This window comes from Gorilla gorilla, chromosome 9 (genome assembly GCF_029281585.2).
Source record: "Gorilla gorilla gorilla isolate KB3781 chromosome 9, NHGRI_mGorGor1-v2.1_pri, whole genome shotgun sequence".
Taxonomy (NCBI): Eukaryota; Metazoa; Chordata; class Mammalia; order Primates; family Hominidae; genus Gorilla; species Gorilla gorilla.
In genome coordinates this window covers 107,726,746-107,741,636 of record NC_073233.2, presented here as the reverse complement: position 1 = coordinate 107,741,636, position 14,891 = coordinate 107,726,746, and the positions used below count along the sequence as shown (strand labels likewise).

Genomic DNA, 14,891 nt, shown 5'->3' with positions numbered 1-14,891 from the left:
GTCCTCAAACGGATTCCTGCTTATTTAATATTTGTTAAGCTCCCAGTAACCTTGCACTGCTGTAAGTGCTGAAAGAGAACAAAGAGGAGACTATGAAAGGGTATTTGCTCACATCACATATACTTAAACTGGTGAAAAAGCATTTAAGTATAAAATAATAAATGGCTCTAAAATTAAGACTACAATAGCAGAATAAAGTCATAAAGTTTTGATGAATGGTCATAAGACTGTGAAGTTATTATTAGAATATGGTTTCAATTTTTAAATTGGGGAAACTGACATGATGTATTTTATTTAGAAGTGTGTCATCCAAACAAAATACAATTTCCCCCTCCGAGGGAGAATTCTTATTTTCATAAAAGATCACATTTTGTGCTTGTGTCTCTCAAACAATTTATCAGCAAAGAATATTTTGAGGAAACAACAGAAAATCGTCACCAAAGGGGTTGCTTTGAGTCAGGATGCCATTACCCATGTGCCAAGTCAAATCTGTTAATAAATCATGTTCATGATAAAATTTAGCCAAAAGTACTGATGACATAAGGCCACAAATTTGTAAATGCAGGAATTCTCCAATTGTCAGAAGACAGTGCTAAAAATTTTAAAAGCTTGTGTAGACACAGAGGGTTTATAAACTGCAGATTGTGTTTACCATTGAGGGAATTAAAGAGAGCAAAATTATGTGCTTAGCCTTAGCAGAAAAATAATTTGCTTCCTCTAAGGACCACCGTTTCCCCAACAAAAACAGCACTGTAGTCTCTGAATCAGGACAAACAGAAGAACATGCTCCCTGCCCCCGAAAAAAGTCTGACCTATCTAATTTGAATCACTCCTAATCCAGACTGCCTCTCTGCAAAGATAAAATATCTTAACCTAACCATCTCATCACAAATAGAAGAATGAAATGCACCCTACTCTTAATTAGGTTTACTCCTACTAAAATCATAACAATAATAAAAACAGATGAAATCAAGGATCAGTTTATATTTATAGAGGGAGGAACAGGTATAGTGTCAGTTCTGGCTAATAATCCTTGCCTATGTCCCCCAAAAGCATATATCCTGCATGTGTCTGAGGTGTTAACTCATAAGAGCTTTCAATTAACCTATGTTACCATGCATATTTTTACTTTAAACCTTGGTCAATTTTTTAAATTACTTAAATGTCACTCTTTGTACTCAAATAACTACTTTAGAATAATTATTAACAACTCAGTTGTTCCTTTTTAAACCACATTATACCTCTTAGGTCTATGAAACATTTGCATTGACACAATTTCAAGGGATCAAAGCTATTATCCAAAATAACAGTATTGGGTTGAAAACAGAGTAGATACTGAGGACTTTTCTGGTTGCTCAATGCCAATGAGCAGCACTCACCTTTCCAGGTACTGCTCCATTTCTCTTCTTTATTTTATGAGACTAGCTCAGAAGTTTTTATTCATTGACTATGTCTATCTCCTCACCTCAATCAAGTATCAGTGACTGACTACTGTGCCTTTCTTGATTATTTTCAATCATAAAGCCTGGGGATGACCGAAGTATAACATGTGAATTCTCCGCCTAATATGGACCAGTCCACAATATTCACAACCATGTTTTCATCGTCATGCAACACAGTAATTCTGAATGCAGCCTTTTTCTGTACTCCCTAAATGTGGCCATATGTATAGCAAATTATGAGATTAACCTCTATCCAAATATTTGTAAGTAGATTAGAATATGTATTTTCATCATTTCAGATCACTAAAAATTTTGATGCTTCTTTAAGTATATCACCAGGGAATATCTGTAAAAGAACAGAGCTAATTAAAATATAACCAAAAGCTTCCTTATTTTTTTTTGTTAATCACACTTTTTAAACATCACAACACAATCACTAAATTTGCTCTAAATGGAATAGCTTTTGTTGCTAAAATGATCTAACTACTATGATAAATAATAAAGTGGAATCAGACACGATGTTTTCTAATTCTCGCTGGAAATAGAATATAGCAAGTACAGATACATTCCATGAATATGGGAATATTTTAAGCAATAGCTCACATTTAGATGGGATTTGTCATTGTTTAAGACAACTACTATAATCAAATTTAATATCTGTGACTAAAATACATCATCAACATGACCACTGAAGATAAAGATACATGATTTTAATAATGTAAATTCTCTTGAGTGTAGTAAAATAATATATGAAAGGTTCTTTTAGTTTTCCATGTATCTTACTTAAATTTGGATAAAAGCTTCCATGATTATGCATGTGTAAACAAAAACTATTTCATATTCATTGACACTTAACTTTCTATTTAATAAAATAGCATAGGGTATTGGCTATGATTTCAAGGTGCTTCCCTTTAAAATTTATATTAAAAGTTAATTGATATTGTAACAGTATTAAGAGGTGGGACCTTTAAGAAGTGGTTAGGCCATTATTGTTGCAGTTGCATTATCCATTCTTGCTCTCACTGTCTCTGCCCTTCCATCTTCACCATATGATGACACAGCACGAATGTCCCCACCAGATTCTAGCACTTTGTATCAGACTTCTCTGCCTCCAGAATTGTGAGCCAACACATTTCTGTTCATTTTAAATTACCCAGCCTGTGGCATACTGTAACAGAATCACAAAATGGACTAAGACAGAATGCTATCATTAGTTTACAAAGAAGAAGCAGCAGCCATTATATAAAGGCTCATAAAGTATTTTTTCACAAATTACTCTTATAATGAGCTATTCACGTTACTGATTTAGTACTTGACCAAAATCACTGTACATATCTCTGAAGATCTATATAACTATTATTATTTTATTCTATTTCAAATAGAAAGTATAATACATATGAATGTGCTATACAATCATGATACTTATCAAATACTTTCAAAACTTTAGAGATTAAAATAATAACTCTCTTGTGATGAGTTAATGTACAGCTTGCACACAGTAGATGGCCAATATCTCCTACAGAAAAAATTTAAAAAGTACATCTCTGTTTCATAAACCTGTACAGATAGTGTTTTATGTTCACAGTAGTAATCCTATTCTAAATATGTTATTGACCGATCAAAGAAAAATAGTCGAGAGAGCTGCGTAAAAATTTGAGTCACAAACATTCAGAAAGCATTTTGATTACTGTTATCATTATACTATAGAGAGGTAAAGTAATTGTATAAAGGAGCCATTCAAGCTACTTTTTAGAGCCAATCTGTTAATAAGCCTCTAAAAATATTTGTTAAAATATTGGAAACAAAGCTATGTGTAAGTTATTACAGATATACACTGTCTCTATGAAAATGTTTCTGGGCCAAAACAGACCTAACAAAAATATGTGTTATCACTATACGCTGCTCATGTTTCTTCTGGAATTTACTCTAACAATTTAGTCTAGTCTTGTTTTAAATTTTACCTTTTAATTTAGTCCCACATGGTTGGAATTCTATAATGGATTCAGGCTATTGCTATTATAATGCTGAAAACATTTCAGGACAAACAGAAGACAATTAGACATAATAAAACTTAAAAAGAACCAATGAATGGGCTGGGCACAGTGGCTCATGCTTGTAATCCCAGCACTTTGGGAGGTCAAGGTGCGTGGATCGCCTGAGCTCAGGAGTTCGAGACCAGCCTGGACAACATGGTGAAACCCTATCTCTACCAAAAAACACAAAAATTAGCTGAGTGTGGTAGTGTGTGCCTGTAGTTCCAGCTACCAGGGAGGCTGAGGTTAGAGAATCGCTTGAACCCTGGAGGCAGAGATTGCAGTGAGCCAAGCTCAGGCCATTGCACTCCAGCCTGGGCCACAGAGTGGAGCCCTGTCTCACATTAAAACAAACAAAAACAAAACAAAACAAAAAGCAAAAAATCAATGAACACAGCTGCTCTGACCAAATATATCTATGTGGAGAGACTCTAGTAGAATACAGGGTGATAAACTATTATTTTCTCTTTATCTCTGCTACTACTGCTTTCCTTGAAATAATTATCAGTTTTTTCCTTTATAAATGTGAAAGCATCTTTCTGATCCCCCCCTTACTTCCTTCCTCCCATGAGAGAGACTTTATTATTATTTTAAATCTGCATGCTCAGAGGTCTCTCAGGCAACTGCTGCTAAGAAGATTCCACTGATTAATGGAGGCTTGCTGTTAACACAGATAAAATTTTTAGACTCCTTAACAAGAAGCCTATTTATAATTTCATTACAGCGATTCATACTTTGCTACAAGTATAATATATAACGTGCAGTTTCCTTAAACATAGGAGTGTTCTCTCTTACCCCTTTGCTGTTGAACACATGATTGCTTTTATCTATAATGTACTTCTACACATGCAATATATTTTAGATCCAGTATCACTTCCTCAATTTTGCTTCACCCGATCATACAACACAGGTTAAATTTGATGCCTCTATTCTATGTTACCAAATAATACTGTACCTCTCTCATGATACCTATAATAACAGGTTGGATGCCTATTGTGTGTACGTATGTGTGTCTGTTTCTGTGAGCATGTGAGGCTACAGTACATTGAAAGGTGTGGACTTGCAAAGATGAAAGAAGGCAGATATAGCTTCTTGACTGTGAACTTAGTTAAGCTATTCCCAGGGAAAGTGACTGAATCTCAATAGCCCCAACAGAACTGTAATGCCTCAAAATGTCATTATAAGAACTGGTTCTTATCTACAGTTTGGAAGGACAAGATGGCAGTGACCATAAATTGGTTAAAAATAAGAGGAAAGCACAGAGTTGAGAGGGGGAAAATAATAAAAATACTTCCTTTCCACATGTACTTGCAAAGAAAACCAAAAATTACAACACAGATAAAAAATTCTATATTGCAAAAAAAAAGCCGAAGTCAATAATAGGAATAAGAACTTATCCCAGATAAAATACACTTATAATTATATCTATCAGGACTTTAAAATAAATATGCTTATGATACTCCAAAACACAAATTCAGGAATGGACTTCCTTAAACTAAGTAAGCACATATAACACAAAAAAGTGTAGAAATGAAGAATTGACGAAACAGAAAAAGAGCTGGATTTTGCACATTTGAAAAGAAAGATGTTGTATTTTCTTTGAAATTATAACATTTCTATACTATATTTTCTTTTGAATTGTCTCAAGTGCTGGGTGAATAAGCAAAATAAATTTACTTTTAGAAAGTACATAGTAAAGGTACAAAATGGCAAGCATTAGAAAAAAATAACTTCCACAGGGCAGTCTATTAACAAAGGAAATAACAACTAGATTGATAAACTTGCCCGCTACAAAAGAGGCCAGCAGATACTTAAAGTACAAAGGAAACATAACTATCAACCTAGAAATTTTACACTTTCCAAAACCATCTATCACTCAAGAGTAATGGCAAAATAAAGATATTTTCAGACAGATAAAGACTAAGATAGTTTGTCACAGTGATATTCCTTTTACCACAAAATATGCTTCACCCAAAAAGTGAACACAGAGAAAAATTATAAGAAATTATGACTATAGATAGTGGTGTTACAGAAAATATAATTAAGTATTGATTTTTAAACATATTTTTGTGAATAAGGTAAAATTAGTAAAAGAGAAAACACTAAAGCACACATATGTTTGAAACAACAAAATTATCAAATAACGTTATAATTGAGAAATTTCTTAATTTCATTACTGATAATCACTATAGACTAAGTTAATGGTAATCACAAAAGAAATAGGCATATGATGCAAAAAAAAATACAAGAGAGAGGAATTACATATAGAAAACAGTCTATCTAATGGAAAGCAAGGGAAAAGCGAAAACATCCTAAAGAAATTAAAGAGTCTGGCAGATACTGGCTACTTTTAACCAAACCTTTTCTGTTTTCCTCCTAAGCACACAAGCAACTTTTACTATTTTTACAAGCAATTTTTCCAAATATAGGATCTAACACATACTATTAGACAAGGCCATATGAGCAAGAACTAACAGAAATAACAGACAACAGTAACAGATTGATAGGGCTCTATATACCAACTTAACAAACACTATGCTATTCTTACTATATTATTATTTTCGAGGAGACAAAAACTGTATGAGATCTAGGAAAAAACTTAAAGATGTGAAAAATATTTTCCAAAAAATTAAACCATGTTACTGAAGGATTTAAAGTATATTTTTAACATATATAAGGGAGTGGTTTCACAAATCAGTGGAGATCATTGACATTGGTTAATACGTACCACTCCAAAAATGGAAAACAAATAAAATCAGGTAATTACTTCATATTATATACAAAAATAATTTCATGTAGTTTAAACACCTAAATATGAAAATCAAAATTTAAATTTGGAAGGAAATAAAAATTTAAGGTAAAAAGGTTTTTTTTTTAGGACATGAAAAGCACAGACTACAAAGGAAAATATTGCTATATCTCATCACACAAAATCAAAAAATTCTGTTTAACAAAAGGTACTACTGACAAAGTAAAAAGTTAAGTTACATTCTGAGAAAACATATCCGCAATGCATTTAACCAGTGACCAACTGATTTGTAAATTTCCTACAGTTAAATGTAAGTAAAATATTCTAACAGAAATAACAGTCAACATATATGAATAAGAAATATGCATTAGAAAAAACCAAAATGTCCAGTATTTACATGAAATTTCAACCTCACTAGTCAAGAAAATGCAAACTAAACCACAATAAAATGGTATACTATACTCAAGAGATTGCCAAAAAAATTTTATGTTGGTGACAATGTGGAGAAATATGAACACCTATACAATAATGTTGGTAGAAGTGTCAATCACTTTTGAAAGCAATTTGACAATATCTGGAAATGTTACAATGCTTTTATATAAAAATTGCACTCCTAAAATACTTATAATACAATTACCAATGAGGCATGAAAAAATACATTTGACATGTAAGAATGTAAAATTAAAACAACCTAAATATTTACAAAAAGGGAATGAATAAAGAAACTGTAATTGAGTCCTAGTGTGGTATGCTTTACAGGAAATGAAATGAACTTAGAACTGAAGATACCAAGATACATGAATCTCTAGGATATAATGTTGATCCAGAAAAGGTGGATCATGACTGATATACACAGTATCACTGACATAAAAATTTTAAAGAACAGTACATATACTTTATAGGCTTCATACATATAGAAATATAAATATATGCATGTAAATGACAAAATAAGTATAGTGATTCCTCTAAGAGTGGAGAAAGTGTGAGACACAATCCAAGCAAAATACTCAAGAACTCTCAACTTTAATTTTATGTCAAAAAATACTGAAACAAATTTGGAAAAATATTAAAGTTTAATAAACAATATATAGTCACAAGACACTTTCATGAAATTATTATTTCCTTTATGTTTTCAATATTTGACAATTTCTAATGTAATGAATAAAGAATAATACATTTAATATAAACTATGAGCAAGTAAAATAGTAGGACATTTGGAATTATATCTCTTCTAATTGCAGCATTTGCCTTTTTTTTTTTTCAGATTTTCTCTGCAGCATCTGTTTATATAACAAATAGGACTAAAAAGTAGGCCTTGTAGAAAATATAAAGGAGAACAAAGAAGAATGCATAATCAAGACCTGAATAAACAAATCTGGGCTGAATATAGGAACTGGCTTCCTAGAAAAGAATACCAACCTGTTGAGATAATCACAAGATGACACAGCAACTTAAAATAGATGAAACATGTAAAGGAAACTTTAAAGCTATGAAATTATGAGAATGATTTTCTGCAGAAATATAGAATTATAGTTAAAATAGTAGAAAGGAAACCCAGAAAATGAACAAAGATTATGTGTTTATTACCTCACAGCCTTCGTGGGTCAGGGAAGCAGGTGTGGCTCAACCCTTGCTCTGTGTCTTTCAAAAGGTGGGAGGCTGTCTCATCCCAATGTTCGAATAGGTACGGATACACGTGTAAACTCACTCACGTGACTACTCATAGGATTCAAATTCCTTAGGGGTGTTGGACTGAGTCCTTCACTTACTCTTGGGCTGTTGGCCAGGGGCCACTCCCAGTGGGCCTGTCAATAGGACAGCTCTTATCACGAGCTGACTTCCATTAATACGAGCAAGCCAGAAAGCAAAAAAGACAAACAAGATGGAAGCCAGTGGCTTTTGTAACCCATTGTTGGGAGTCATATCCCATTACTTTATTTATAGTCTATTCTCCAGAAGCAAGTTAATAGCCATAGCCAACAGATAAAGTGAGAGATTACATTGTAAATGCCAAGTGAGAATTACTGTGAGACATTTTAGTGTCTAGTCACTACAAGAGTTATATTTATTTCAGATTTTTTCTTTCAAGAAATAAAGTATCACTAAGTTGAGATAATGTATATACCCTCTCCTGGTACTTATTTCCTGCTCTCATTCTCCCTTTGTCCTCAGTGGTAAGCACTGCAGTCAACTTGCTATCTCAAGTTCATGTTTTAAAATTATACCACTTATGTGTATCCATAAATAGGATATATTTTTCCATTGTTTTACATAAGTGATATCATGTTATATATAATACTCCATAACTTACCTTGTTCACTCTCTATTTTGAGGTCTATCCATTTTCTTTCTATTCACTTTAACAGTTTTAGTTCTCCATTAAATAAAAATAATACAACGTATCCATTCCCCTTCTGATGCACATCTGTTTCCAACCTTTACTCTTAAACATATTGCGGCGAAGATGCATTTTATTTCCTCGTACTTGTATGGGAAGGTTTCTCCAAGTTGTATATCCGGAAGTAGAATTGCTTCCCCAAATTGCTCTGCAAGCTGAGTCTTTATATTTTTCATAAAAATCTTTGCTCTGTCTGGGGTACTTCTTGGCTTAACTCTGAACAGGAGTGGGATGACTTTCTATTCAGGCTTTGTTAGTTTTCTCATTTTTCATAAGAGCATGTCAACCTCAGCTTTACTCTCTATTAAGGCTAAAGGGAATTACCTGACAAAAGCCATATGTCAGACTCTTGTCAGAGAAAAAGAACTCAAAGTCACATCTAGCTAAGATTTATAAAATGCTCAGAAGAGAAAACAGTAGTTATGGAAGATTACTTGGAAAATACTCAGATTATCCATTCTTCCTTATACTCTAAAATATGGATTAAACTAGATTAGCAGAGGACCAAATTATATTAAATTGGTTTCCAGCCTAGAGCCTTGCCACTCAGTAAGTATCATCCACAGACCAGCACCATCACCATCACCTGGGAGCTTTTTGTAAGTGGTATTAGCTTGCCCTACCTCAATCTTTGAAGGGGGGTCTTATTTTAATGAGGGTTTTATCTGTAAAGATTGAGGAGCACAGTTTTAGAGAATTACTCCTTCTCATTTTGTTGTTTCTGTTTGGGTTTCATCTGCCTTTATTGAAACAGATGAAACTCATTATTATGGGTACAGTAAAAGTAATGTTCAGGTCACTTGCCATTATATCGAATAATAAACTCCTAATGATGATCTTCCAGAAAAAAAAAATTGTCTAATCAAAGTGTCAGAGAGTTGTGCTTTTACTGAATAACGATTCCATTTTAATATTTGAAATATTGTGAAATATGTAACTGATCAGATTTTCTTTCTTTTCTGTCTGCTAATTACCCAAAATAGGACCAGTTCACAGTAGGTGTACAGGCATTAATAGTAGACACCTTGAATTGGCCTCACAGCTGGCTCCATCTTATGTCCCAATATTTATTGTTCTCATCATTTTCATGGATTTGAATTCATACTTATATTTACCATTGTGACTACCTTAACTTCCATTTGATACAAGAGAACAAAGAGGCAGAACACTAGTTGGCTGAAAATTATACCGACTATAAAAGTAGATCACAGTTCTGATCGCTTGATTTTCTACCTTAATGCCACTCCACAAGATAATAATGCCTAAAGAAAATATGTTTCATATTAGGCTTAACATAATAGAAAGTTAAAAACTTATACTAAATATAAGTATTTTGGAAAATAAAACATTTCTGGAGTTCTAACACCATGCTTACATACAACTTAGATGCCAAAACTACGAGACAATGCTGCACATGGCAACAATTGGTATAATCACAAAGGATAAGTTTGCCTGCACCTGGAACCACAACCTAATAATTGACATTCCCAGAATCTTTCCAATATCTTAGTTCCTTCGAGATGTATCTTTGAATGTTTATTCTTTCATCAGTCATAAATGAAATGCAGCCTAAGTGTACTAGTCTTAAAATCATTGTTGATGTGAATGAAAATTAGCTATGATACCTATTAGCATTATGACCTTGTGAAAAATACTTATCTGTCCCGGAGTTTTCATTTCTATAGAAGGCAGTAACAATATCTACTTCACATATGTGTTGAGAAAACTGAATGGCATATCTATATAAAAGAGACTGGACAGAGACTAGTAATAACAGATGCCGTTTGTCCTGCTGTTAATGAACCAGGCATTATTTTGTCGATAGATCCAAAAATGACAAAGGTAGAGAACATCTAGAAAATGTTGTTCAAACTATAAAGCCAATAGCTGTAGAGCAGACCTTAATTTAACTGATATCTTAGTGTTGGATATATAGATTTTTTCTTATTTTCCATTCATAAGTAATGCTAAGTATATACTTATCTTTGCGTGCTCTGTTTATTATTTTCTTACACAGAATACACTTCTAGAAATAAAACCACTGGATTGAAGGATAGGTCAGTTTTATGTTTCTGATATTCGTTGTCAAATTGGCCTTCCAAAAATGTCTATTTTTACTTTCATTCCATGAGAGTATTTAGTCTTAATCCTAAATTATAATTGGTATAGAGTGCAATTACATAATAATGCATACAAATCCTTTAAAGATGTTTAGAAAAGAAGACTAACTTACAACCAACACAGGCTCTTGTCATTTTTATAACCCAGTAGTGTCTGTCTCAAGGCCTGGGAGCTCTCCATTTGAAATGAAACCATCAAGAAACAGGGTCTCTATCTCCCAGTCTCTATGAGAAGGTAGTAGCCTAACTTCAATAAGCACCAATCAATAAACACAGATGGCCTAGTCACATTTACCAGTATCTCCCCTAACATCCTCCAGTTTTCTACTAGCTCACCCCGGCTTTAAAAACTCTCCTGCTTTCACTTTTAGCAGAGTTGAGTTCAATCACTCTCTCCTACTGGAATAGTCTTGATCTCTGTTGCAACAGTATTAAATAAGTCTTCTTTGCCTCCTTTATTCTATCTGGAGCCATTTTCCTTTGACACTTACCATCTTGTTTGAAGGCATCTGAGGAATGATAAAGATTGATGGGGGAATAATAATTCTGAGCTGCCCCTCGCCAGCTGGGTGAAGAAGCACTCAGTGTTCCTAATGAAGGGCTGCTGTATCGTGGTCTGGTTTTGGAACCAAAGAGAGATGAAGATGAACTCTTCTTAATTCTTAACAAAGCAGCATATGAAGTGGAGAGACCAGGAAGAGCTTTTGAATACTCTGTAAGAGAAAAAATATAATAAAATCTGAATTTTGAGGAAACTAGTTTATTTTTTTCTTATGAAGATTGTTTCTTTGAAGACATTACTAAAAACCTTCTTTGGAGCTGTAAGCAAATTCAGATTACAGTGACAGTGTGAAAAAATGTTACTTTTATATTTTTTAATATTTTCTGAAAATTCTACTAGCTATAATATTGAGGAAAGGAGGGGAGGAGAGGGGAGGGGAGAAGAAGGGAGGAGAGGGGAAGGGAGGAGAGGGGAGGGGAGGGGAGGGGAGGAGACGGGAGGGGAAGAGAGGGGAGGAGACGGGAGGGGAAGAGAGGGGAGGAGACGGGAGGGGAAGAGAGGGGAGGAGACGGGAGGGGAAGAGAGGGGAGGAGACGGGAGGGGAAGAGAGGGGAGGAGACGGGAGGGGAAGAGAGGGGAGGAGACGGGAGGGGAAGAGAGGGGAGGAGACGGGAGGGGAAGAGAGGGGAGGAGACGGGAGGGGAAGGGAGGGGAGGAGAGGGGAGGGGAGGAGACGGGAGGGGAAGGGAGGGGAGGAGAGGGGAGGGGAGGAGACGGGAGGAGACGGGAGGAGACGGGAGGGGAAGGGAGGGGAGGAGAGGGGAGGGGAAGAGAGGGGAGGGGAAGAGAGGGGAGGAGACGGGAGGGGAGGAGACGGGAGGGGAGGAGACGGGAGGGGAGGAGACGGGAGGGGAGGAGACGGGAGGGGAGGGGAGGGGAGGAGAGGAGACGGGAGGGGAGGGGAGGGGAGGAGAGGGGAGGGGAGGGGAGGGGAGGGTAGGGGAGGGGAGGAGAGGGGAGGGTAGGGGAGGGGAGGAGAGGGGAGGGGAGGGGAGGGGAGGGTAGGGGAGGGGAGGAGAGGGGAGGACAGGGGAGGACAGGGGAGGGGAGGAGAGGGGAGGACAGGGGAGGACAGGGGAGGGGAGGGGAGGGGAGGAGAAGAGAGGGGAGGGGAGGGGAGGAGAAGAGAGGGGAGGGGAGGACAGGGGAGGAGAAGAGAGGGGAGGGGAGGAGAAGAGAGGGGAGGGGAGGAGAAGAGAGGGGAGGGGAGGAGAAGAGAGGGGAGGAGAAGAGAGGGGAGGGGAGGGGAGGAGAAGAGAGGGGAGGGGAGGGGAGGAGAAGAGAGGGGAGGGGAGGGGAGGAGAAGAGAGGGGAGGGGAGGGGAGGAGAAGAGAGGGGAGGGGAGGGGAGGGGAGGGGAGGGGAGGAGAAGGGAGGGGAGGGGAGGGGAGGGGAGGGGAGGGGAGGGGAGGGGAGGAGAGGGGAGGGGAGGGGAGGGGAGGGGAGGAGAGGGGAGGGGAGGGGAGGGGAGGGGAGGAGAGGGGAGGGGAGGGGAGGGGAGGGGAGGGGAGGGGAGGGGAGGGGAGGGGAGGAGAGGGGAGGGGAGGGGAGGGGAGGAGAGGGGAGGGGAGGGGAGGGGAGGGGAGGACAGGGGAGGGGAGGGGAGGGGAGGGGAGGGGAGGGGAGGAGAGGGGAGGGGAGGGGGTGAGAGGGGAGGGAGTGAGAGGGGAGGGGAGGGGAGGAGAGGGGAGGGGAGGGGAGGGGAGGAGAGGGGAGGGGAGGGGAGGGGAGGGGAGGGGAGGGGAGGGGAGGAGAGGGGAGGGGAGGGGAGGGGAGGGGAGGAGAGGGGAGGGGAGGGGAGGAGAGGGGAGGAGAGGGGAGGGGAGGGAAGGAGAGGGGAGGAGAGGGGAGGGGAGGGAAGGGGAGGGGAGGGGAGGGGAGGGGAGGGAAGGAGAGGGGAGGGAAGGAGAGGGGAGGGAAGGAGAGGGGAGGGAAGGAGAGGGGAGGGAAGGAGAGGGGAGGGAAGGAGAGGAGAGGGGAGGGGAGAGGAGGGGAGGGGAGGGGAGAGGAGGGGAGAGGAGGGGAGGGGAGGGGAGAGGAGGGGAGGGGAGGGGAGAGGAGGGGAGGGGAGGAGAGGGGAGGGGAAGAGAGGGAAAAGGAAAAATGATGGCAGAAGGGAAGGAAGAAAGCAAGCAGAGAGAGAGAGGTAAGTGGGAAAGGGAAGACAGTCAAGAGAGAGGTAAGTAGGAAAGGGAAGACAGTCAAGAGAGAGGTAAGTAGGAAAGAAGGGAAGACAGTCAAAAGCCCAAGCTTTATACTTTGTCAGGAAAATCTGTAAATTAACTTTTAAAAGTTTACCTTAATATTACAATACCCATTCACATAGATCAGTTCTTTCCTTATTATTAAAATGTAGTGAGGAAACCAACATTTCACTTATATTCTACAAACATAGATAGGAACTTCATTTACTAAAATTTATTATGTAGTATGAGGTGTGTTCAATGTAGCACATGTGTTTTGACTAGGCTCTAAGTAACACCTCATGTTCTTGAAAAGTAGTCAAATTCACTATGGAACATAAAAAAATGAATGAAATTTATTTTCTAGGTTTTATTATCTAATGTGTACAGATTAATACTATTAAGTGGGGAAACGATGAAATTTTCATTTTTATTGATTATTGATAAATTTCATATTTTAATTCCTAATGTGTTTGGTTAGAAAGGTTGAGCATCCTGCCCAAAACGGATTGAACTAACTTTCCTTTATGTCCATAAGAAACAATAAGTTTAGTATATGGATCAAATTTTTAAAAATACAAACTAATTATGATGAACTCTAAAGAGAAATAAGGAATTGGAAATTTTTTATATGTACAGTATCAATTAAGCTGGACAATTTGCTGATCTTGGAAATACTTCTAAGACTCTGGCAGTTTGTGGCCAGGCACGTCGGCTCATGCCTTTAATCCCAGCACTCAGGGAAGCCGAGGTGGGAGAATGACTTCAGCTAGGAGTTTAAAACCAGCAAAAGCAATAAAGTGAGACCCCCATCTACACAAAAAGTACCAAAAGTTAGCCACATGTGGTGGCACATGCCTGTAGCTCCAGCTACTGGGGAAGTTGAGCTGGGAGGATTGCTTGAGCCTGGGAGGTTTAGGCTGTAGTGAGCTGCGATCATGCCACTGTACTCCAGACTGGCAACAGGGCAAGACCCTGTCTCAAAAAAAAGAGGTAGTTTTGTTCAGAGTATCTAGCCTTTAAACTTAATCATTGCTAACTAAATTGTTGATTAAAAAAATGTATCACTGTAAGTAAGCTTTCTCATAATTAATTAAAATTATTTAGAATAATTATGCTGTCTTACAGAGATATTTTAGAATGCAAAAAGCATTTTTCTGTGATTTGAAAATAACACTTTAGGTGTTAAGCATCAAATTAAGTTTAACATTTTCTGTTCTGTGAAGTTGTAAATATGATTTCTCTGAAACTCTAAAAAGCATATTTTTAGATGTTTTCCACACTTAAAATGAGCATGATATGTGTAGCCCAAGACCATCAGGAGGTGTTAAGAGATTCATGTCCTTGACTCTTTGCTGGTCAACCACAAGTCTGACGAAGGTGGATCAATTTCAACTGAAAACAG

General features: G+C 37.8%; 1 protein-coding gene across 1 annotated transcript in view; it reads right to left on the bottom strand.

Moving 5' to 3' along the window:
• Positions 1-14,891, bottom strand: part of CNTN5 (contactin 5) — a 1,330,348-nt gene that overhangs the window by 522,102 nt on the left and 793,355 nt on the right. Inside the window, exon 4 of the mRNA XM_019035685.4 lies at positions 11,234-11,455. Coding sequence (XP_018891230.3) covers positions 11,234-11,455 — 222 coding nt within the window. The remainder of the gene's footprint in view (positions 1-11,233; positions 11,456-14,891) is intronic.